The 26018-nt window shown below is 42.9% G+C and overlaps 1 protein-coding gene across 1 annotated transcript in view; it reads left to right on the top strand.

Moving 5' to 3' along the window:
- The window catches only part of PHACTR1 (phosphatase and actin regulator 1), an 80223-nt gene extending 55855 nt beyond the window's left edge, over positions 1 to 24368 (top strand). The window contains exons 8-11 of the mRNA XM_008922294.3: positions 4622 to 4683; positions 14390 to 14530; positions 17555 to 17631; positions 19771 to 24368. Of these exons, the coding sequence (XP_008920542.1) occupies positions 4622 to 4683; positions 14390 to 14530; positions 17555 to 17631; positions 19771 to 19786 (296 nt within the window). The 3' untranslated portion in view covers positions 19787 to 24368. The remainder of the gene's footprint in view (positions 1 to 4621; positions 4684 to 14389; positions 14531 to 17554; positions 17632 to 19770) is intronic.
- The last annotated feature ends 1650 nt before the right edge of the window (positions 24369 to 26018 follow it).

The raw sequence follows: 26018 nt of genomic DNA, 5'->3' as shown, positions 1-26018 counted from the left end.
TTACGTGGCACTTACATAGATGAGCATCCCACTGTAAGTTAGTAAGGGCATAGCTTGATTAGCTTTCCTAAAAATCTTCACAGCAATCTACACTAGCTGGAGCCTTTATTTAATTTAAAAAAGAATGCAGTGTGACTCAGGGTTATTTCCTGAAATGTTCTCCTGAAACTCTTCCTTTAAATCAGCCAAAAACTTGCTGGTAGATCCTCAACATGTAATATTTTAAAGGGACAAAATACCATTTAGAGGCTCTGATCCAAGTTAGGTTAGTAGATACGTTGCCACCAGCTTCAAGGGAAGCTAGACTGAATCCAAATTTCATAACCTCATGAATGAACAGGAAAAAAATGGCAGTTTCTTTACTCACATTGAAGTGGTTTGAATATTAAAAAACAAAAAAGTGTTCAACTAATTGTTGTTACTCTGGAAACAGAAAGCAAAATAGACAAGTTCTTGCCTTTTTAAGTTAGTAAATGCATAATTCCAGGAAAATTTTAAAAAATCAATGCAGAAAAAAAGTATTCCTTAATGATACTTTATACATAATGTCCCCTTCTCTTGTTCAAATAACTGCATTGTCTAGAATCATAAAAATGTGTTAGCAGAAGATTAATTCCCTGAAAATTAGCAGAATTCATTGATTAAATACTTCAAAACCAAATTCTTAGCAGATTAATGATTAATGATAGTGTTAATGTCCAGCATCTTTTTTTTTCTGTTCATGTTATGACATGTGGCAGACAAAGAGAATGTGGCACTGTCAATGCAAAGAGGAGAAAAGACTAAACAGCAGAGTGGTGTGGGCAACCTCGAGTCTGCCAGAAAAAGCCCTCTCTTATTAGCTGTGCTTGTGCTGTCTACCCCTAACTCCCATAACCTACTGCTGAAGGAAGTTAGGGGCAGAACCCAGGGAAATAGTTGGCCCATCCAGATATGATTGTCTCAGAGGCAGGTAGCAGAACAGCTGGAGGAGGGGGGACGTGCAACGTGACTGGTGCCAGGCTCAGGCAAGGAGGGACAGAGGCCAATTCTCCGGGCAGCTCATGTTGTCATCCTGGGACCTGTGAACAAACACGTGTCATGCACCACCTGGCACTGGTACGTGCCCAGTAAACGCTGCCCTGGCACTAGTGAAGGTGGCTGGGGGCGATGGGGGTCTTGGGCAGCTGCTTTGGCAGCAGTGTTTGAACCAGCGTCAGCAGAGAGGCCAACACTGGGTGCCTTGCAGACATTTCTAAGGGTCATGTTGCCAAGCACAGCAGTCACACAGTGCCCTGAAGATCTCTTACATTTCAGAGGAATTGTCCTCTGAGTAGCATTAGGGTTTTTTTTATAATTGAGTAAAGGCTCTTAAATGACATGGATGTTTGAAAATACTACCCTGAATCCAGAATCATATTGTATTTCCTAAATGGAATTTTTGTAGCTTGATTCCTTAGCCCAGATCTGCCCCAAAACATGTGTGTCTTGGTAGACAAACAGCTTCCTAATTACAGGAAAGAGTAATGTGGTATTTCCAAGGCATTCCAATTTTTGGTGAACCACAGCAAGAAAGGAAAAAATTAAAATAGTTACATAATTAAAAAAAGGGAGCACAAACATGTTCTATCCTTAAACAAGTAAATATAAATAGTGTCTGGTTTGTACATCACTTTCTATCCTTCCTCTAGACTTCTGAGGAGAATTATGATAAATATAATGGAGCGTAGACAAAGAGAGACTTAGGAAGCGATAATAAAAAGAGTGTGAAGTCTCTGCATAAGCAGGTCAAGCAATTTGCAATAGCCCAGTTCAGAGCATGCACACACACACACAAAGGAAAACCTAGCAAGCTCTCAAGTAGACTAAATAGGATTTCCTCTGCAGTTAAAGCTGAAATCTCCCTGATTCAAGTGTCATGTCTGGTACCATGATGTTCCTATTACACGTGTAACTGCATTATTGCCCATCCTGATGGGAAGAAATGAGGCAAAATGTGGTTGGACAGCCAGTCTTAATACATGAATTGAACACTTCCTCCCTCTGTGCTGCTGCAATAATTATGAGTTATCCTTATCGAACTACTAGGGCAAAGCATCCATTGCACAGGTTTCACTACTTGCTGATGGCAACAGTAAGATTACAGCAGTCACAGCGAGGAAACAGAGAGCAGGGACAACTGGTTCTTCAGGAGTCCTTTACTGAAGTATACCTAATTCACTAACTCATATTTAAGTCAAAGGCATGTAGTGAGAGAAGTCCAGGCCTGCAGGGTTAGTTTGAAGACTAAAGAACACTTTTTGCAGTAAATACTTGCTGTCCAAGTTTATGAGGAAGGATGTCTCAATCCCCTCCATGCACCATCCCTGTGCCACTTCGCAGATGGATACAAGTCCAGTTCTCAGCCCGGCACAGTCAGGGTTGCATAAATTTGTCACAGAAATGATGGATGGGTAGACTCTGAGAGCCTCAGACTGTATTGGAGACATTTCACACTGGAACAGAAATCAGGCCTGGAAATTGTATACCTGCACCCACCCACCCTGACATACAGGTCTAGAGAAACACCATCTCCTGAACACATAAGATAAAATGAAGCATCAGTTTTATAGCTTCACAAGATTGGCATGACTTAACTTCAAAGTAGTAGCTAAAACAAAGTCACTTTCGAGTTTTGGAAAAGAATGTATTCCTAATTTCCAGCTTTTACGTAACCAATGTCTTCAGCCTGCCTGGCTGTCTCTGAAGGTGGGTGGCTGAGCTAAGAGTGAGGAGAAAAGAAAGACATCGGATGCCAAGGACAAAAGCGAAAGGCCATAACTAAGTTTTATCCTCTGCAGCTTGCAGTTCTACCCTGACTCTCTGTGGGCTCCATTTAGTGCTGTGTCTCTCTGGCTTAATCTTACATGGATTTATTAGTGGCCCTGTTTCTGAAAGTAGGCATTTGCAGGATCAACTCCTTCAAATTTGAGACACAAAGGGAAGAAAAATATTGCTAGAGGATCAATTGCTTGAAGTGAATCCAGCCCAGTAGGGACAGGCACCGTTGAAAGAGGAAAATTACATTTATCAGTATAGGTATTCTGGTGATCACTTAAAAAGCCATCTGTGACTCCCTGCTGACTTGTGTTCTTTTTATTCCAGTATCAGTTTCCTTCTTTCTGAAAATGTAAGCAGTATTTTTTGTAAAATGGTACTTAAAGATCAGAAGTGTAGTATGAAACATCATAACATTGAATGGCTCTTTGTCTACTTTGCTAGAGATTTCCCAGTCCTGCTGAAGTCAGTGAGCAGTTGTGATAGACCCATCAGCCTGTCCTGAGCAGCAAGAAACCTGGTTCCCAGCCTAGCACTTCTCACCTGCTCAGAGGCCTCTGTGGTCTCTAAACTTGAGGACTCATTTCTGTGTGGGGAAAGCCCCAATATTCTATGCATTGGTTTGAAGCATTGCATCCCCCCCACTGTGAGCAGACTTCTGTTAAGTTCAGAGCTCCATATATTATTTCTGGCTTGTTGCAGTTGGTTAGTGGGAGTGCTGACTTGTGCTCTCACAGCTGAAGAAGCTACAGCTGGTGGTTTGTTACTGCCACTCTGCCAGAGGTGTCTGCTCTTTCCACAGGTTCAGCAGAGAGGAACTATCTCCCTCTTGAGTTTAATTCAGTCCAGAGTTGAATAATTTACATCAAGGCACCTATCCTAAACTGGCCTTTGAGGTCCATAATCTCCCCTGCAGAGTTATTCCTGCCTGAACTAGTCCTGTCTGAGTGAAAAGCAGATCACGGCAGGGGCACAGAGTACTTACTGGAGAGTTGTGTTTGCTCTTACCTGTTATGTGCTGGGATGATTGGAGTAAGGAGCATTTCAGTCATCAATGAAGCAGTGGAAACAGATCCTAACTGGGATTTTAGTGACTTTTGGTAAAGTTCAATATAAAGACACGCATGACAGCCTGCTCCTAAGCTGAATAAGAGTTGGCGTATTCAAATGTTATTGTCCTCTTGAGGGAGAATAATTGAGGTGTGTCCTGGTAAGAACTTGTAGCATGGGATCTTTTGGCTTAATGTTAAAAGTGAATTGCCCTAGGATATGCTTTTATGCTCCAGTGTGGTGCTGTGAAGGCTTATGATGGAAGGACACGCTCTCCTTAACTCTGCTCAGGTCATGGGAAGTAACGCAGTTTGCCTGGCAACTCTATTCTCAAGTTTTTTTCTATTATCTCCAAAAAGTAGCTGCAAGAAATTATTCTGTGGATGGAAAAAAAAAGGATGTGTTTCTTTTCCAGCCATTGACCTTGCAGCCTTGCAGAATCTGACCATATCGTAGCTGAACCCCTTGAGGCTACCAGGCCTGTGGGCAGGGAGATAACATTTTCTGAAGAGCTGGCTCACTGCCCAGCCCTTCTAGAAAGTGACACACATGAAGAGGTGCCAACATAGGGAAAGGAAGGAAGCTGTAGCTGTTTTATGAAGCGTGTGAAGAAGCACAGTGGCTACAGATCGAGGACGTTCACCAGACCCAGAGGGATACACTGTGCATCAGAGAGGTCCTGAAACATTAATATACTGATGGAAAGGCTTATTTTGTTGCATACTGTGCATGCCTGATGAGTTCACAGTCTGAGATCCTTGTAAATCTTTTACAGCCCGGAATGAGCAAGAGGAGCAGGAGGAAAAACGAGAGATTAAGAGAAGATTAACACGTAAGGTGAGAAGCAACTTGGATCCTATTATGACACTACTGTAACTTTCTCCCTACTGCACAGTTGTTTACCTTTTTCCTTTTCCTCATCACCGTTTTCAAAAGTAGAGTGTGAAAGAAGTCTTAAAAGAAATCTTTAAAAGAAATCAGCAGTGTTACAGGGTATAAGTCCACAGAAAGTGAAGGGAACCACTTTGCAGGCTATTGCTGGTAACATTTCAAACAGGACAGAAGAAGATCTAGTCTTCATCACTGAAGGAGCTTTGAATAGTGAAGGATAGAGAGACCAGCATTTACAAGGACCAATTCTCCTTCTAAATGTAATGGCTTCTGCAGACATTACAGAGAGCAAAGTTAAAACAATGCTGATTGCTTTTTAAAATTCCATCACAAAACCCCCCATAAACTGGGAACTAAACATTTTCTGGAGATTGTCAATTGAGGTATTTAAACTAAATAGAGACAAACATTTGCAAAACTGTTTTCTGCACTATACACTATCTTGTATTGGCAGGGAAGGACAAACAAAACACCATCATTTGGGTTTGGTTTTCCTGCCATTTGCAAGTCATTTACTCTTCAAACTGAAGAAGTCATTTCAGATACACACATTCAGTTTCGCAGCTGGTGTAAATGTCAACAGATGCCCCAATTTACACGGTGAACAATCCATCCTGTTGTTGCAGATAAACTTTATTTTACCACTGACGTATTTCCTATCTCCAGAGGTGGAGAAAGCCCCCTAAAAACTCACATGCTTGTGAAGGAGCACCATTCCCTTCCTGTACAGTTTTAGGTGGTTTAGTCTTTTTGACGTATGTGATCACAACTTTGATGGTATAAATAATAACAAGGAAAGGGCTCTAAATATGCATGGAAAGGTTACATTCAGAGAACTGGATTGCCTTCTTTCGTGGTTAAAAATCTCATGCCTTAGAGTTCAAGTAAACAGGCAGAATTATTGGTCACCGGTGGGGGGATACTGCTGTGTCTGCAGGAGCTAAGACTGCGGCCCAGAGAGCTGTAATATTATTTTTAAAACACTTAAATTCCTGACCACAATGACAGGGATGGTTTTGCATTCCCTCATAGCACAGCCTGAAAGAAAAGATCCTAACTGCATTGCAGATGTTTCGTGGGACGTAGGCTCTGCACAAAGGCTAGGAATACGGTTTTTACCAGGCTTTAAATTTCCCTGTACATTGAAGGGTGAACATCTGCCAGGAATCCAATCCAAGGCTTGATGCCATTTGAGGAACTGCTGTAAAAGATAAAAACCAAAGCTACCCATACCCAATCTGCTGCCTAAGAACAGAGGGCTTGCTACCTGAGCTGGCATCATCACCATATGGATCCCATCCTCCACTACTTTGTAGAAAAGGTACAAAGCACATGAGCTGTCTGCTGCAGGCAGAAGCCACAGCCACATGCTCAACTAAAATGCCCAGGCTGCCACAGCATTGTCCGCTCCCTGAAACCTCAGCAGTTTTCTGTAAGATTTCTTGCTTTGTCTTGTTTGCACTTCTAAGCAGAAACAACGGGAAGAGCAGCATCAGTTCAAGTCCCTGGCAGTCAGCCCTTTAATGTACATACCCCTGTTCCCAGTCACATTCGTTTTAGCCTTTTTTTTGGCCTCCTCCCTAGTAAAGATTTTTCTCCCCAACCTTTGTAAGATTGGTAGCAACCTGACTTAGTATTGTTTGATTTGGATCATCTTTTTAAACCGTTGTAAATTGTTCTAGTGACACACGTAATTTTAATGAAAGAACCACAGGCCTGATCTAACAACAGATTTTGTTCTCACCTACCAAACCTACCATCATAAAAGCTCAGAAATCACTAGAGAAAATAAGTGAATAAACTGTGCAAGTGTTTTAGACAACAACTAGAAATGCCAACCACCTAGTGAATCCTGCAAAAATAGTTGTTATTCCCCAGCTGCATCTTTCATGAGCATGTCCCAGATGTGTTGTTGTGTTTACAGCAGAGTGGCAGGCACCTTCTGTCGGTTTGTTCTGAAGTCTTATTACCAAAGGATTTTAAACCTCAGATCAAGCAGAAGTTTAATTGAGCACAGCAAGTTTGTTGCCCAGCAGCCCTTTCTGTTTGCACTGAGTTTTAAAGCACACACATACCCACAGGGTAAATTCAACATAAGCAAGGTGTGCCATGTTGCCTCTTTTGTATCTGTGTACAGTTGGTCATAAGAAGGGAAGGGGGTTCTGTAGGAGCCACTGATGCGACTTTTGACCTTGCAGGATAGAAATGCTACTGTCCTCAGTTTTTTTGGTGGCGACATTCCAACTCCAAGGAAACAATACGCTCCATCCATTAAAAAGCTGTTCTTAAAATTCCTTCAGCACTGACATTTTGTTAGAGTATTATGATGATAAGTTGTAACATGACATACTGTAATAAGTAAGATTACCTTGCTAGGTCTAGATGCCTTATTAAAGTCAGCAATAAATATCCAGCTGAATTCATCATGTGGACAGGCAATTTCTAAAGAAAAAAAAAAAGAATTAAAAAGAAATCAGGTGACCTATAGCAAGCTGCCCCTTTAAGCACTTTTCATCCTCTCAGACTCATCTAACTCCAAATTAACTCGGGATAGAGAATAGCTGCCATTCAAAGAACAAAATAGAGGCAAATGCTACTGGGTAAGTTTCTCAGTAGTTTGTGTCCCTCCTCCCTGAGGAAGGAGAGGTGAAGCGTATTTGCCTGTCACCTGAGATGCTTATGGCTGGGTTCTGCCATCCAGCCACCCCTGTCCTCTCCCTCTCTGCACCTCAGGGCCCACTGAGCAGCTTCAGGCACATTGACTTGGAACATTTGAGTGGAAGGATATGTAGATTAGGAAGGTTTTTCTCTGAGCACTGGTCTTGACCCCAAGCTCATTCCACGAATATTAATGTGCAGAGGCCCTCTGGGAGAAGTGTCGTAGATGGGTCATGGCCACAGGGAATTCTGGGCTCCCAGGAATGTATCCTCTCTGAATTTGGCTGAGCTCCAAGGCAATTAACACAAGCCTGAATGCCCCTTGAGGACTTCCATTAGAGAGAGAGAATCGTAGCCTGCATTACCAGGAGACATTACAAATCACTTGCAAAGAGGAATAAAACTCTTCCTACCTTCTCTTCCCTTAAACGGCATCACGCTGCCCAATCCCCAGAGCTGTTTACTGCTTCCTATCACCCCACTGCCAATAGTGTGTATTTCCCCGAGGTCTAGCTCCAAAATGAAATATCTCAGTTGTAATATCGACAAGCAAAGTGGTGAGGTGTGGATGTTTCTTAAAATCCATACAATAATCTGAAATCTTTGTTCCCATTAAATTCCTGCCCTGATACAATTTAAACTATCTGTTCACTGTGCCTCACTGGGAAATGCCTTGCTTGGTTGAAGATCTTCAATCTTTTCCTTGACCTCCACCGGCTTGCATCAGCACAGGCTGTTGAAAATAATGAACTCCTGTGAGAAGTGGGACTCATCAGAGAGAGGTGAGAGGGAGGCAGGAGGGAGGGGAAAGGTCGGAGAAGAAAAAAAGGTTGGCAGCTAATTTGGATAAACTGCATCTGTAGTCAGAGGGAAAGGTCTTCGGGGCGTTTTAATCACATGCTGCTCCTATGTCTTTACCACAAAAAGTGGGGAGCAAAGGAGAGAGGGGGTTGTGTGTGCTGCTGCCTGGGGTCTGTAATTTTTCACCTTAGTTTCTTCCCTAAATAACAACCATAACATTTTAACGAGGCAATTTAACTAGAGCAGGCAATGATGAAGTGCCAGGACAACAAGCTTCCTTGTGACCAAAGTGGAGCAAACTCAGCATTCTGCATTTGACTAAATCCCAAGACCAACCTGGCAATAGTACGTCCCTCTCCTCTTTACCTGGTGTCAGTGCTCGGGCTTACTTCATTTCCCATGCTGAGGAGAAAGGGATTTGTGTTAAACCTTCCCTTCCAAATTGCCTTAGTATCAAAGCTTGAAAAGTGCCCATTTGTATCTATAGGTGATACAGGATATACAGAGGAAAACTTGACCTCCTATGACAAGACTTGTCCTAATTTACTGCTTTTGCATTAGTACAAATCCATTCACTTCGTAAGGGATTTTTACCCTGGTTCACTGTGGTGGTTTGAGGCACCACAAAAATCCAAAATCCAATTTCCAGGCTTCCCCCACCCCTTCCCACAATTTATCTCAACACTGAAGAGAAACTTTCAGGCAAGAGGCTTCTATAGGGGAAAGGGGAAGTATATATACATTTATTTTACCCAAATAAATACTATACAAGCTAAAAGCAACTATATATATAATATTATACACTTCTATCGGTCCTTTTAAGCTTCTCCTTCAGTTCAGTCCAGGAAAAGCCCTTCAGGGCTGATAGGTACCCAGTCTCTCTCTCATGGGAGTGTTCGGAGAACCTGATCAACCTCCAGCTGTTTGCTGAAGTCCCTTCTTCCTCATGAAGTCCAAGAAGATAGCTCTGAGTCCGTCCTCCTTGGTTCTGTGCCACCTCTGCTGTGTAATTCTGTCTCATACCTCGGTTCTGTGCTGCTGTAGTTCAGCTTATCACACATACACGTCTTGGAATCTTCATTCCTCATCTGTGTTTTCGGCCGTCCTGCGTTTAAATCACTTCAGGGACGTCCTCCGGGCCTGTCTCTGGTCCATCTCCAGTTTTGCCTGGGGTTATCTCCCTGGCACCGGGCTGCATTTAGCCCATCCACTTTGGCTCCAATGCCGAGCCTCCCCTCCACTTTACAGTGAGAGGGACAGGAGAAGCCCCCCTCCACAGCCTAACTGCAAAAGGGCGGGGGGGAGAAGAGGGCCTGTCTCCTCTCTCCCTCTTACCTTCAGGTGTTGTGAATCCCTTCCTTCACAACACACACACTCACTCCAATGCTGCCTCCAGCCCTGATTAGGCAGAGTTGTGGGGCCACAGGGTCCCCCTTTCCCCCCGGAGGGGGAAGAAGGAGGCCCTGGCACCCCTGGCCTTCTACACCCACACACGGCAGCAGGCAGACTGCCAACAATTTCCGCCGGTTGTGTATATGTGATTTTTCACAGGAGCAAACAAAACGGGCGGTGATTTGCTCTCCAGGGGAGACTGCCCTGGCACCCAATCACCTCTAGGCCCCCGACTTCCAGGGAGGCAATTTGAAACTATGACATTCACACTCAAATAATGAGTCACTTGCGATAAAATTATCCTGCTCCCTCGGCTCACAAATCTTCACAAATAGGTAAATAGAAAAGTAAATGCCCAGTGGTGCACACAGAAAAAGTGCAGACACACACAATAAATCCCTTTGACATTAACAGAAGTAAAAAAGGCTCCAGCTCAGTAAGAACCCTTTCTCCCTGCTTGGAGCACCACTGCCTTGTTCAGACAATTGCATCATGTCCTTGGCCATGTCCTTTTACTGTAAGTTTTGAATGTGCCTGTTAGAAGAGTTCATTCTCAGGTGTTATTCAAGAAGGACTCTGTAGCATTAAGCAATTTTGACCCAAGAGATCACAGCACACAGGTCATAAAAATGAACTCCAAGGTGAGATCTCAGGCGAGCTGTGCCCTCAACGTGGACACAGATTGAACTGAAACCTACAGTGGGGCTGCTTAGAGTCTGTTCTGCAAAGCTGTTTCCCCAGCTGTTCAAGAGTTAAGGGACCTCTGGAAGCCCATACATACTGCAAGACCCTCGCACCTAGCAGCTCACAAGAAATCTCTGCAATGGCATGAGGCAGGGAAGTTTGTTAACCATTCAAATAATGTAACTTTAATTAATGGCTTTTAGGAAATCACTCGGTGTGGTTGTCCATCTCCTAAAATTTAGCATGATCAGATTGGCATTTTGGTTTAATGTACTGAATGTATTTTGTGTGCATGTCTTTATATATGGAAATATATGTAGATTTATGGCTACACATGAACTACGTGATATCAGCTATGGATTTCAGGACTCTTTCACAGCCAGAGCACTGGCACGAGAGTCAGGGCATCTTTTTTCCTGTTCATAGCTCTGCCCCAGGCCTCCTGGGTCATCTTGAACCAGGTGCTTGGTCTCTGTGCTTCACTTGCTTTCCCCACTCTATGGAGATGGAGACACTGCTTACCACTCTGATAGGGTGTAGAACTACCTGAAATTGCACTGGCTGTAGGTTTCTGAAGCAAAGGCATGGCATCTAAAAATAATATGCAGTAATGGTTTTATGTCTTCAGATGAAGAAGCAGATTTTAGTCTGTCTTACATTCAGGTGTCACCTGAGAATGAAAAACGTACATTAACACCAGTTTCATAATGTGCTTATGCCCTTGATGTTTTTTCACATCTATTTCAGTGCACTGCTCTTCACACACACTGAAGTTTCCCACTGAGTTTCAGTGCAGGTGATGCACCTGATTTGATTTTCTGCATTTGCAAATATGAGAACTTAGATGTGTCTTACTTCATCACGTGACCCTTAACATTTAGTATTATTTCTTTGATTTTACCCACACTCAGTGCACAAAGGAAACCAGATTAGCTGTTTAGGAACCAGTGAGGCACTGAGGTAAATACCAACAATGAATTTACACTGCCAGCAGAAGTATCACCATCTCTGTGGCCCCTGATGCTCCTGCCTTCCTCACACCTCCTAGACAGCAGCCTGGCATGGCATGTTTCACTGTATCAGCAGCCACCTGCCTTCTCCTTTTTACAAACTTGCACATCACTTGGATTAGCACAAACCTGAGAGCCAGCTAATGTCAGGAGCTGACAGAAGCTGTGAAATAGAGTCGGTCATTTTTGAAAGTCCTCTTCCAGCTTAGAAAGCTTGTAGGAATTCCCGCTTCCCTTGTAGCCATTTAGAAACACAGAGTTTAATTCACAGGATTTTGTATTTTGTTGGTGTTGTCATACTCCGCGCAGTAAGACATTTTTGTTTTGGTTTCTTTTTTAATTCCATTCCAATCTGAAGCAACATCTAGGCTATGTGCTAAGATGATAAAAGCTGAGAAGTGTACGGATAATATTAGTGATCCATCCTTAATTCATGCTGTTTTGGGAAAAGAAGCAGTTGATGCAAGTAAAGATGAAGTGTCACCCTTATCTTTGAAATTTTTGGGTGTAGTCATAATATTATTTCAGCATAAAGATTCCCTATTCCCATAGTCAGAGGTTAGATTTTCAATAACTGAAAGCAGATCCGTGCTGTTCTATCCGAATAATAATGTATCAGTGCTAACAAACCTGCAGCTCCTAGTATAAGGGCTGCTAGAAAAACCTGCCAGTTCGAGACCACATTTAAGATGAGTTGTAGGACAGAGAGAACCCTCACTCAGCATAACTGTGATTATAATCCAAGTGTGGTATAGCACTTGGCTTTTCTTGGTTTTGTTTGCAGTGTGTATTTGGCTTGCAGGTGGCATAGGTGTAGGTATCAGAACTCGAGGCTGAAGAACCAATTCTAGTTAGAATTTCATTCTGTTAGAATGAAAAATAACATTTTTAAATCTAGATGTGCTTTGATCTACTTTATTGTGCCCTCTGGCTTTTCTGATACAGTACTCTAATTCAGAGATATGTTTATCTTGTTGTCTAAAAAAAGGCAAAAAAAGTTATGCCTGCTGTTTATACATTTTGCTTTTTTTAAAAAGAAGTCCCCAGAACGTGTAGCCTCAGTTAAGAAGGGAATGTTTTTTGCTCACCTTATTGTGTACATGCTTTTCGGTGACCTGAGCATGGCTGGCCTGAGCATGGGTATAGGAAATAGGGCTTTTCTTGGGAAGCTTTTGAGTGAAAGAGGAGGAATCTTGTGTGGCAGCCACATGCAGAGCAGCTTGCCCCAGGAAACATCATGCTTCCCATAGAAGAAGATGGGTGTGAAAAACTGTTTAGTTTTAAGATCTTTGCAATATTCAGAAATTTCAAAGTTGTTTTTCAAATCAGCAATGGGTTTTCCCCCACTATTAAGTGTCATAATTTATCCTAAAATGGCTTTGGAGACAACACATGAACTGCTGAGCTGTGACTTGACTGATGCCAGCTGTCCTAGACAAGGGCAACATGTAACAGAGTGTAGAGTTGTGCCCTCTGCTAGAGTTGTTACACTCTCTTTCCCTGATTTTTCTGGGTTTTGTGTGTGCAAAATGGCTGGGCTGAAGCCAGGAAGGATAGAATTTCCATCCTCATTTCCATTCTCCTGAGCATCTCACAGGCAGGGCATTAGTGCAGCTCTGCAGGCTCTCCACTTGAGATGTCTGAACCTGTTTTGTAGGTGCATGCTCAGGGCCGTTGTTGTAAGGAGAGCAGCACACTGTCACCTGCCATCACAAGAGAAGAGGAAGACAACCATTCATGCCAAGAACAAACACACAGGCTCAAAGCCAGAAACAGGATGGGCCAGTGGAGCTTTCTTGCATTGGCACCCAGATGCTAGAGAAAGATGGGATTTTTCACCCTCCACTTAGTATCCTGGCTGTTTTGAATCTTAATTCTTCCTGGAAGATGAAATGCTGGGAACTGAGAGACTTAATTTGGGAGGAAGGTGGATTCAGGAACATAAATGATGTTGCAAAATAATCTCAAACATTTTATGAACTATTTAGACCTTTCGCTCTTCACAAGGGTGAAGTACTGCAAAACACACCTATTTCTAGTGAGTGGATAGGTACTTGTTATCAGGATATTATTTCTTCTGATGTATCCTGGTTATAAATGTTTCAGTCTAACAGTGAAACTTATTCAGTTAAGCTGCAGCCACATGCACATATCTATGTAGCACCTTCTTCAGAAACGGTTCTGTAATTGCTTTTGACATTAAGCAGCATGCTGTGCATCCAAGGAGAATTGATCCCTGAAAGCTAATGCCTGTCCCTATCCATATAACTGGCTGTGCAATACATGGACTATGAGCATACTACTCTTCTACTCTTTCTAATTTGAGAGGAGTTTTGACTGTGGCTGCCTATTCTGCTGTAGAATTTGAAAGAAACGCTTTGGAATAATGAAGATGCTTTCCTGACATGATAGAATCCACCCTTGACTTTCCCCCTCCCCCTTTTTTTTTTTGCTTATAGCATGCAACATAAACTGTTAAAAGCCAAATATGCCGTGACACAAAATAGAGCAGTCAATAGTGAAAAGTTCAGTGAGCACTAGTCATCCTGCCTGCCTTTTCTAGAGGTAAAGACAAGTCTGCAGGATATCAGAATCATAAAGTAATTCGTTTGTCACCATTTGCACATAATTCAGGGCAGGAGCCACTCCATGCCTTGCCCTGACTCTGGCTAGGCAGCACAGGACCACACACACAGAGCAGCAGAAGGCTGGAGAATGAACAGCCTGTTCAGGTAGTTTTAAAGTTGCATTGTGGTCTTTGTCTCTTGCTGGGACATCAGTGCACTAGGAGACTTTCTTGCATTACATCTTATTTCTGCCAGGGGTGATCAACCTCAGCCAGGGACTGGGATCTCTAGCCACAGCTGCTTCCCAAAGAACAGTGGACTGCTCTGGCAGCAAGATGGGATGATATTTACGGTGCTATAACAAGAGGGCATCTCCCTGGTAGCAATTCTGTGAAAGGTTGATAAAACAAAAGTACTGGGAATGTGTGAACCCTCTTATTACCATAACGATGGTTGTAGTAAAATAAATCCCCAAGCAGCACTCTGCAGGAAAAAAGAGAAGTCCTGATGCCTTTTTCCACTCCTTCCTCAAACCTGCAGCTGAGTCAAAGGCCCACAGTAGAAGAGCTACGTGAGAGGAAGATCCTCATCCGCTTCAGTGACTACGTGGAAGTGGCAGATGCGCAGGACTACGACCGGAGGGCAGACAAACCCTGGACACGACTCACAGCCGCCGACAAAGTAAGTGGAGCAACTTTGGAAGAGCCGTGACCTGAACAGTCAGAGCAAGTAGCAGAAAGTGGCATCCCTCAGGTCCCACAGGTCCCATGGCTGTCAAGGAATAAACGTCCACCTGACTTCCCTTCCCAACACACCTGTGTTTTTTTCCCATTCACAAGGTTTGTTTGTTTGAATCATAACTCTTTGGCAAGAAGGTTTCTATATGCATGGAAATGAGGAGAGGGAAGGAATCCCAAGCCCTTTGAGAAAGGTCCTAATGACAGCCCTGATACGTTTTACATTGATTTTGGTCTTAACGCTGCCAGCTGAGAGCTCCAGCAAGAGCTAGCAGAGCAGTGTGACAGGAGCAGGTGCCAGAATTTCTGTACCAGGACAGGACAGAACAGATTAGATTTGGGTGTGAAAATGCCAGCAGGTCAGTTTGGCAAAGGTATCTCCGTCCCTCCAAAGCCAGGTAACTTCTCTCTGGTTGTTACAATAGGGGCCTTTGCTTGGGATTTCTACCACGGAGTATTTTAAGCACTGAACTGAAATTGCATGAGACCTGCAGATGAAGAAAAGACACACATTTGATACTGATGGCATTGCCCTCTCAGCACCAGAGAGACTTCCAGTGAATGGTGTCTCTGTTGTCAATATTGGTGGCAGAGAGGTTAAATTGATGGCAAATTATATCACTAACATTCTGAAGGTCTTAATGGTGCCTCAGGAAAAAGATTTAAATGTTCTATGGACGCTTTTAAGGACTCTGAGGCTGATCAGTGATTCCCATGCTTACAGTTGCGCTGTGATGCCCTTGTAATTTTAAAGACTTTCAGGTGCCTGAATTCAAGCCTTGACTATTTCTTTGCAATGGAACTCACTCATGCAGCAATGGAGACTATGATGTCCAGTGTTTAGAGACTGAGCAGGCTTTCTGGCCATGCCACGCATCTATGGTGCTCTTAGTTTTATTCACAAAGAACAAGCTCTTATACTTGTATAATTGAGCCAAAAGATTTGTATAGTTTTGTGACCATTGGTCTCGTCCTTGACAGAGTGCTTTTTTCAGTTAGCTGTGGATAAGTTAATAAAGCATAAACTGATCTGAAAACATGAAAAACTTCCTCTGGACTGTCCACAGACCATAATATACTGGGTTAAATTAGCTTTTCCCATTTTATCTCAACATGTTTGACAAGATCTTAGTCGACTGACTTAGTTTTATTCTCTTAATTGGTAAATGAGGAAGGGAATAAATCTCCCAACTGGACCTTTGATTATTTATGGGTGACAAGCTGAAACTGAGGCTTGTCTGGGATGAAAGACATGGAGAAACTTCATCTGGGCATGGAGAAGATTTGGTTTCCAGAGAAGTTCTACCTCATCCTCTGTCTCTGAAAAGAACAAGCATGAAATACCACTATTAAGTGTAACCTGGTAAAAAGTTTAGTATTAAGGCAAAGTACTTTGACATCACTTTTTTTATAACGCATGTGCAAATTCAATAGTTAGAGCAAAGGCTTAAGTTCTCCAAATGAACCTTTTCTCAGCAAAGCATCATCAGATGAAAAGAGTTTGTCATGCTGATATTAATGTCCCTTATGGCATAAGGAAGCAAATAGATTGTTTTTTGGGGTTGGGTCCTGTGGGCAGTATTCTGATTTCTACCATTCAGATGATCTGCTCTTCCCCACCACTATGTCCACTGTTGGAAAAAATAGCCAGGCAAATTGAAATAAACTCTAAAATGCCTGACAAAGCCACACCATCCTATAAAAGATTATTTTCTTCCAGAGCTCTGATTCAATAGCCATCTTCATTGGTCAGCACAGGCTAGATTTATTGCAAAAACAGATTTTAGCAATGGGCTTTTCTGTTTGTCAGAAAGTCTTGCTCTGTGTGCTTGGTGGAGGGAATTGCCTTCAATCAGAGTTCATTTTTATCAGGTCTGATTCTTAGGGGAAGGAAAAGGGCACTTTTGCATCTCTCCAGTAGATGAGGGATGGAGGGGGAAACAGATCTCAGACCCTGTGGGAGTCAGCAGCCCCTGTGGCCTCCTTCACAGTCACTTCAGTTGCAGATTGGTCTGCTGAATGTAGGCCCTTGAGCTGCTGCATAGCCATCGCTCTGTCCTGATGGATGGAGGCAGAGCCTGACAGGCACTTCTAAGGGAAATAAAAACCCAAAGCTGTGCAGAAAGAGCACAAGGGGCCTTTTCTTTAGAAAAACACTTGCAAAATCTATCACTTAGGGCTTATCAAGGCAAAAGTAATTGGTGACTGGGTCAGTGGCTGTTGCAAAAGCCCTGTTATGGGCTCATGCTACTCATACTAGTTTAGATTTCCTTCACTGAGAAAAATTCCTGGCAGACACGAGTTTTCAGCATCCCACAGAAATGCAATGGCACACACCTTGCACCCATGGGAGCGTTTGGCCACAGGAACCACCTTGCATGTCCCTTCCAAACACTCACGGTGAAACCCAGTTATGAGCTACAAATATCACAGGTCTGTCAGAGGTCTTGACTTTGGGCTTGGGACTTGAGCCAGTTCTGCTGAGTGCCACCTCTTCCATGCAGCTGAGTTCCTCCATATCACCCCCTCTGGTTTTTTATTCTTCAGTATCCCTCTTCCTGCCAGTGCCCCTGGTTTTCTTTTCCCTCATGGGCAAGCCACAGAGGGTGAATACCACCGCACCATGGCTATTTTTCTGCTGGGTTAGTGCGTTGAATCGGTTCAACAAACGATACAGCTGGGTCAGAAGGGAGGAGGAGGGTCAGAGGAGCACAGCCTTAGGCAATGTAGAGGGCAGGAAGCCAGGCATCCCTCTTTTCTTCCCAAGTGAGATCAGTCATTTTAGGTAACTTCATCCAAGGAAACGTTTATCTCTGTTACTTTTCATATTTTAAGTCTTTATGTTGGTCTTTCTCTCTCTGATAATGTTATCTATTTGCTTCACTTTTAATATACTATTTTGAGAACAAAATTAACTTATTTTAATCTCTCTCATTTATACATTTATGAGTTTATTTGTCCTTTGCAGGCAGCCATTCGAAAAGAGCTTAATGAATTTAAAAGCTCTGAAATGGAAGTTCATGAATTAAGTAGGCATCTAACAAGGTAAGCTGAGATTAATTTTTTAAGACTATAAATGAATACTGTTGTTTTCAAAGAAACAACCAGCAGCTGTTTCTCCAACACACACTGAACACACCATGAGGTCTAGACAACATTTAGAATTACAGGCTGTAAAAGAAACATGCTACCCCATTATGTGGCGTTATGCAGGCACGTGCTGTCTGTTTAACAAAGTGTCACCTCCTTTTATTTGTGGAATCATCATGCTCTAGCTGTGTATCTGTTCTTCCGAGATCAAAAGTAAGTAGTGTTGGTGTCTGAAGCAGGACAAAGGACTCTTGTAGAGCACACAGGAAAGTATGAATGAGCACACACTAAACCCTGCTGAGTGTAGAGCTGTTCCACACCACACACATCCCTCCCACAGATCTCTCAGTCCTGTCCATGTCCAGCCATGGCAATGCAGTGAGGAAATAGAGACTGAATGAAATATCCATGAGCCCAAACCAACCACCTTCCTCTCTGACAGGCTGGGGCTGAGGAACGCTGGGAGGTCAGGGCACATGCCCCACACAGCCTGTGCTGAGTCTGCTCTGGCTTTGGTGCCAAGATGAGCCAACTCCTGGCATTTCAGCTTCAGTCAGGCCTTTGCAAATCAACCTTTTAGACTTTAAAGACAAGTGCTAGGTACTGAAGACAAGGGACAGTGAGATGTGGTGCAAAACCGGATCTGCCCTTGTATTAATGTGTTCATCAGCTCGGTGCTCATGAAAAATGCAGGCAATACTTTTAGGAAAAATACAGAAAAGCTTAAGGCAAAATTAATTTTGTATTAGGCGATTTTTAGGTGTATGAATTAATAATTATATTAAAATTCACCACATGTATTATGCATATATTCCCTAGCAGAAACTATTTCCCTTCTCCTTCCTAGCATGTGCTAGACTGGTTGCACTAAGGTCTGTAGTAATGGAGTGCTGCTAGAGACAAGCCAGCTGCTTCTGAGCCACGAGGTCTGGAAGAAGCTTTAGGGTGTACAATTGGCCTAGATCCATTGACCCCAGTGACTGAGCCTTTGAGGGACATTTGGCTCACTCCTCCAGGGGAGAGGTGACAAATGTAGAAAGGATGAAGGGGGTATTGCTACAAGGAGTCGAGCACGATTGAGAGCTCCATTGAATTCCATGAGGCCTTTAGCATCCCACAACATACAGACTTGGTTTAGTTTTCCAGAAGTATCTCCAGCTGCTTGGTTTTCACAGGCTTCTGGGCAATATTTTCCTTGTCTTACAGCGTTGGGCTGAGCAGTGACCCTTTAAGGTGACTCAGTTTGTATCTGAAGGCCACCAACTTGGACTCACTAAGTCTGGACCAGGCATACACAAAGCCATAACTAATATAACAGAAATTGGAATAAAGGTTTGCCTCAAATTGAGTAGGACTTAGAGGTTAGACAAGTGGCTTTGGGAAATACACACTTGAAGGAAGCATGCTTAAACAAAAGAAAGTAATTCCCTTAAACAAACTTAGATAAATCAGCATTATAAAGTCATTAGCAAGGTAATGAGCTATTCATGTCATTAAGCAGTTGCATGAGCTGAGCATAGAATGTGTCACTTTACTAGTGGGACACATTAATTAATTCATAACAGAGTAAAAAATCAAAGCTTAAAAAAACTATATTGGCAGATCTGACAAACCCAGGCCTCCTGACATGCGGTGTCCCTGCAGAAAGGGTGGCCATTTTAGCTCCATTTGCCTCTTTACCCTCCAACATTTAGGAATAACTATACTTAAGCTGTATGTAAATTTTTCTGGCTGAAGAGCACAAGGTTTGTCTGAACCAGGCAATTTTTGTGGAATGGTCTGAAAGATAACTAGATGATCTGCAATCACCCACTCAGGGATCCCATAGGATGGACCCAAAGAGTATGAATGTCTTTGGTAGATTTTGGTGCAAACAGCTTATACCTATGAACTGTGAGTCTGGCAAGGACCAAGGAAGTGTGAGTGTCTGTTCTGGGTCCTCAGTGCCAAGCATAGCTGATGCCAGTGCTGCAAGAATCCAGCTGCCTAATGGTATCACTGTAGCAATTAGTTTTCCTATATTTTTTATGTACAATAAACATGTGAGGATATTATCTTACTGTTTCTCTCTTTTTTTTTCCCCTTGGGTTTCAGGTTTCATAGACCGTAGCAGATCAATTCTACCTTACTACTATGCCATCTTCAAAACATAACTAAAAGGAACCATAAGTGCTGGTATTATTCACTTCCCTGTTACGTACAATGTAAATCTTCCGAACTGCCTTTTTAAAAAAAAAAAATAAAAAGAGTAGAAAAAGAAGTATAAAAAAAAGGAAAATTGTATTTACATGTGATGAGTACTGCGGCATCATCACACCTGCTGGTTCAAGCTTCAGTAACAGAAAATACCCCTGGTGGGAATCGTGCCAAGACTTGGCATCTATGTATAGGACTTTCCCGGCATGTGGATTTGCCATATATGTTCAGGCCCAGCTGGTGGTGCAACCATTTTGTCTTCAGGCAGCCCTCATCCTGACAAACCTCTGTCATCAACTCCAGAGAGCCCTGAGATGGTGTTCAGGGAATCACTTGGCCTGGATGAAGTCTCCAAAAGATGAGCACCTATGGCGTTAAAGCACTTACACCAAACACTCCTTTCAGGCTGCGAGCACCTTATAAGAATGGTGAAGGAGCGAAACGACTCTATGGGCCAGCTCATCTGTGAATATCATCTGACTAGAAAGGTATTTCTTTCCCTGGAGAAGTTTATGTCCAGTCAGAAGACGTTGTTTGGCTTCCAAGCAGAAAAAGGTATCACCTCTAAAGAACAGGACTCCCTGCTGAAGGCTGCTTCAGTCTCAGCAACTGTTTGTTTTTCATCTCTTTCAAGTATAATTTTCTAAACCCAGTTGTGAATCAATTGGCAGTAAGTGACAAGAATGTTGAGGACAAGCAAGCAAAAACCCATCTCTTCATGGTCACTGCATGGCATTCACTCCTTTTGTAGTTTGTCTTTACACCCAGGCCTTGTGACTGAGTGAGAGCCGATGTGCACTCAGGCAGCAAGAAAGGCCAGGATTCCCCACCGGCTCTGCAGAGGGACACGTGACAGGAGGAACTGGGGGTTCGATGAGGGATAGGTATCCTGTCTGTACCAGGTGTTTCAAGAACTGATCCTAAACTCATTCTGAGCAAAGCATGACCGATTGTGTTACCTGGCCTAACAAAAGGAGTCTGGTGCATTCTTATGGATGGTGGGACTTGTTACCAGTACCCACAGCTGAGGCATAAGGACAGCAATTCAGAGGTTTCTGAATTTATTGGTTCTAATTTTGGTTTTAATTTATTTTTATTATAGTGGTTTAACACACAAACTGACCAAGTAAAGCTCAGAGAGCTGGTCACTCTGGGCCTGGTTTACTTGCCAACTTAAGCGTGTGCTCTACAGTAAGTAAGCATGCACACAGCCTCACTGCATTCAAGGATATGTCTGACAGGCTTAACTGAAGCTGAACACATTAAAGTGCTTTTCTGAACTTAGGCCATCACCTTCCAGAATCAAGTCCTTAACTAGTATAATGCCAGCAAGCTGGGGTAAACATTGTCAGGATTCCTTTCCAGCTCTTACATGAAACTATTATGCCATTGTTTTGGGACAGTGGCCCAAAGCACTGTAGCAACATTACTGTAAGAAGTTCCGGATTATTACTTCAGGACACCTTTTTTCTTCTGTAATAGCAATTTGCTTTGACAGTTTGAACCGAAAGGCCAAAGTTTTTTACTACAATATTGTTATTTCTATTATTTTACTAATTTTTTCTTTCTCACTGTCTTCCACATATCTGTCCTCTCTTCTGTGCTCCCTGTCCACCTCCCCAGTGCCATGCTAACATTGCCCTTCACGGATCACGGGCTGAGAAGCCTCTTGCACATGAGCATTTAATGGCCAATGCAACACAGTGCCAACACTCCTGCCTCTTCTCAGGCCTTGTCTCATTCTTCTGGTTGCAGGAGTACAGCAATAGGACCTGTGTAGCCCATGGAGTTGTTCTTGCATCCAGGCTGCCCAACAACCCTGGCAGCAAGGCTAATGCACTCCATCTACGCTTAGTGGTGGTACTCAGTGCCTAGTGGTGGTACTCAATGCCTCACAGATTTGCTCTCTATCTGAGACAAGGGAAAGCTTTTCTTTTTCATCCATGGCCATCCTTGAAATGCTATGGATGATAAGCTATTAAATAAAAATTGGTTGTTGTAGGATAGAAGATCAAAGGAAAGTAAAAACCAACTGGTTTCTGGTGCCTCATTTTTGAGGCATCATGCCTCAGACACTTCCCAGATTGGGTGATGATTTCTGAAGAAATACACAGTGATCCCTATATCACCAGCTCACGGTTGCTTGAGATACAAGGGCATCAGTGGTGAAAGCCTTTAGTGTGCAGTGTTATCAGCTCAGGGCAGCAAAGGCAGAGCACTTAACGTACTAGCCAGGAATACACTGCTTTGGGGTAATTTTCATTAAAACCTCGGGTTCATGTTTTTAAGTTCATTCACATACACATGCACACAAGACTGCATCACAGCTTTAAAAAAAGGAAAAAAGCCTCTGTGCTTTTGACTACACATATACTGTATTAGGAATGGGCTCTGCAGCACAGCTGTTCTGAAGAGCAACAAGTCCATATGTTCCCAGTATAGATCTCACACCTGGCCTGGCATCATTAGCTTAGAAGTTCACTGTGAAAGGGAAAGGACACCATTTAAGCAGCAGTGGTGGCAGAAATCCCAGGACTCAGTAGGCTAGTGAGAGGGAAGTTGTCACACTCAGCCTTGCCCCATGATTTATGCTGTCCCCAGGGCAGCCTCACGCAGCCATGCTTTTTTTCTATTCTTTTACCTTTTTTTCTTTTTTTTTTTTTTAATAACTATGTTAGCTCCTGGCTGAGCAGACACCGGGACACAAGCGGAAGAACTGCCATATTCTCCCCATTTGCAAATGGAGCTCACTACTGAAAAGGTGGAAGGGAGGAGAAAGAAGCCATACAAAGTGTTTGGCACTGCCATAAGCGTCGCAGAACTGACACTTCATCTGCTTTTAGCTTCATTGGGTCTGGGTAGTTTGTGAAGGTAACCTTTGTCAAGGCATCCTTCAACAGCCTTTCAGGGCCTGACCATGGCAGTGCATCCTCAGTTTGCACACCCACCTCTCTGGCATCAATGGGAATGTGCACACAGACTGGGGAACTGCTAGTCCCTGTTTTTTAAATCTGTTTTTTTGAGCACTTGTCTTCTCATCTGTGAAAGCCATCTCTATCATGGTAAAGTAGCTGTGATTCTGTTGAGGGTAAAGAAAAAAGAAACAAAACAAACAGTCATGGTATCTCTCCCTTTGACCTGGATGATGTGTAGGATGTAAAGATGATGGCATTCCTGCTAAGACTCTGTTACCACCAGTCATCCTCATTCATATGAGGAGGAGATTAACAGTGATAATAAAGAAATTACATCAGGTTTAGAAAACAGAAAAATCAACATGGAACAAAAATGGCTATTCCTATCATCCATCTCCAAGGCTTATAATGGAGATAATAATCCAGAGCCAAGGAAGAAAAATGTTTTGGTTATAATCCACTGAATCCTGAATTCTTAAAATGTGCAGCTATTGTGACATCTGTTCTATATTCTATGGAAGGATGAAGTAGAAATGGGGAGTATGGGGGCCTGGGGAGATAGTGGGTATTGGAAAAGCAATTCCAAAACATCTAGGCAAAAAAGTTTTGATTGTTTGGATGTGATGGTGAGGAAGCCCAGTAAGTGGCATTACCAGGAACCTGGTGACGTAATTCTGACTCAGAGGGAAGGTGAGTGTTGTGGCTTTTGCTCACCCTACACCCCACTGTGTAGGTACTTGCAAGCTGAAGTTCGAGGCTGCAAGTTTGCTGGGATGAGGCTCAGGCCAACTTTTATGTCTAGGCAATTCCTAGTGAGCACTCTGGGCATTATCAGAAGAGAAGGAAGGGGGGAAAAGAACATAATAGACTTTCAGCTATTTTATGTTAACTGAAACCATTCAGTGAGTCCATTACACAAATGTATTTTGTCCTAATCCATGTATAACCTGTCAGCACTTTGCCATCACTGCAGCTACTCACCAAACTCACCCTTCATTACTTCTGTAGTGCCACCTGTGCAGTGCAAACACTATAAACCAAGAGGGGGGGAGCACTTCCAACATGCACTCAAAAATAGATGGGCAAGGTGGAAACCCACAGTTAGACATACATGGGCTCCCTAACGTGCCTGCAAATAAAATCACTTTGTATAAATAGCCATGGGAGATGACTAGGCTAATAAAAAATCAGGAAAGAGAAAGGGGACAAATTATTTTTCCTAGGTGTTCAGTCTGCTCAAGCTTGGAACAACTTCTGTAAACAAAGAGGAGGTGACGGGCACATTACCTGCCTTCCCGTGTGTCCCAGTTACTCCTGCACCAGTTGCATTTTCCAGTTGATATCCAAGTGTATATATATAGTTTGTCTTTGTATAGGAGTGAGTGTGGTGGCTGTCAATCGTGCTCTTCCAGTATTGTAATTTAACAGATTATGGCTGTATGAAAATGATGTAAATAACTAGAAAAAATTAAACTGGATCTCTAATGTCCTAGTTTTTGTACATACTGAAACTGCATGGTATTTAAATTATTGTTTGTCTCTGATGTATGCAGTTTCTTAAAAAAATTCATTTAAAAAAAAGCATTTTCATGCCTGTGTATTTTATCACCCTCTATCCCAGTGACTGATAGTGTAACACATGGATGCAGCCAAGGATACAGCCCTCCTGCTGCCAGGCAGGCTTGCCCACCTCCATGGGGAGCAAAGCAGAAGAGTGAGACTTAGCAGAGATGATCAGTGGAACGTACTGAATGGGCCACAAGCGCCATTGCTGAGCTGGATCAACAAAGGTGTGCAAAGGAGGATGATGGTACCTCTGCTGCTAAAGTTGTACCCAACACTGTGCTAATGAAGAGCAAATCCAACAGTCTGCACAAGACACACACACACACACATCCACAAACACATCCACAAACACAACCAAACCCCACCTGTCACCACAATGTTGTTGGCACAGGGAATGCTGTGCCAGCTGCCAGCATCAACATGCAGCATTTGCCAGCTCTGCTCTCCCTTCCCTGTTCACAAGCCTTTGTCCAATAGGCAATATCTGGTGGTTAAAGAAAATGCCAAGTAGCACTAGCAAGTGCTGTTGCTGTTCAGCAGAGGAGCCTTTCCTGCACATCTATATTGCCTTTTCATCTTTTTCTTTTTTTCTCTCTTTCCCCTGAGTAGCTTCAGTAGTTGCACAGCATTTCAGGCTGTGACAAGCTGAAGCCTCTGTGAAGTGAAGAAAAAACCTACCCATGAATAAGTACATACCTTCAAACAGGCTCACTGGCCTCCAGCAGAAAGTATTTAAGGTAACAGCTCTGCTTAGGCTCTTCAGTTTTTGTAACTGATGGTGCAAAAATTCTGACCCTAAAGAAACAACTGACACCCAGCATCCTCACAGTAACTGGCAGATGGGAGCAGTTCCCCTTCCCTGACACACACGTAGGCTTCCAATTACACAAAAATTGAAGATCTATGTATTTTAACTGACCAAATTTTGTTCCTTTCCTTTGTTGATAGGGAGACACAACATCATCAAACTCTGGTATGGGTCTTTTTTGTTTGTTTTCATTTGGGTAAGTTTTCACTGAACTCCTTAAAATCCTTGTTTATATGCATTTCCATTCTCACAGCCAACAAGTTTGTAGCTATCCAGTGAGGCTTGGATAAATAAAGTAAACAAAATCATAGTTTTTGACTAAAGATCCCCTTTTCCTGCAACTAGATATGGCTTCCACAGCAGCAGTACAATGTGATTTGGTTACATACAGTAATTTCTGTGATTTAACAAGAAAAGTATTGGTGAGAACACGTTGTACAGGGAATATGAGAACACAGTCCAATCTGTTGCGCTGAGACCTCTACAAAAGGGATGGGGTTTTATGTTTTAACGGAAGTTTTTCATAAAACCAGTCTGAGTGAAGAGATGTGTGTGCCTTCAGTGAAGTCTATGTAATTACTAGCAATCAAATTGCAATCCAATGCCATCTTCAGGCAGGAAACAGAGAAGGCTGAAAAACCCAATTCTCCATTTAACAGACACGCCTGGCTTGCTACCATGCTCCTCCTGGACGACATAAAGGTTAACAGAAAACAAATAGCAAAGATAACCCCTTCCTTGTATTAAGTACTTAGCCAAGGATTTCAGTGTGAGGCTCAACTATATGCAATTTCAAAACAATCTGTGTCTAGGAGTCCGTAGTAGATAAAAGAGCAAACTTTAGTGGGATTTCCCAC

This window comes from Manacus vitellinus, unplaced genomic scaffold (assembly GCF_001715985.3).
Source record: "Manacus vitellinus isolate BGI_N305 unplaced genomic scaffold, ASM171598v3 scaffold_39_pilon, whole genome shotgun sequence".
In the NCBI taxonomy this organism is placed as follows: domain Eukaryota; kingdom Metazoa; phylum Chordata; class Aves; order Passeriformes; family Pipridae; genus Manacus; species Manacus vitellinus.
The sequence above is the reverse complement of the archived record's forward strand: the minus strand, read 5'-3'. Positions and strand labels throughout refer to the sequence as shown.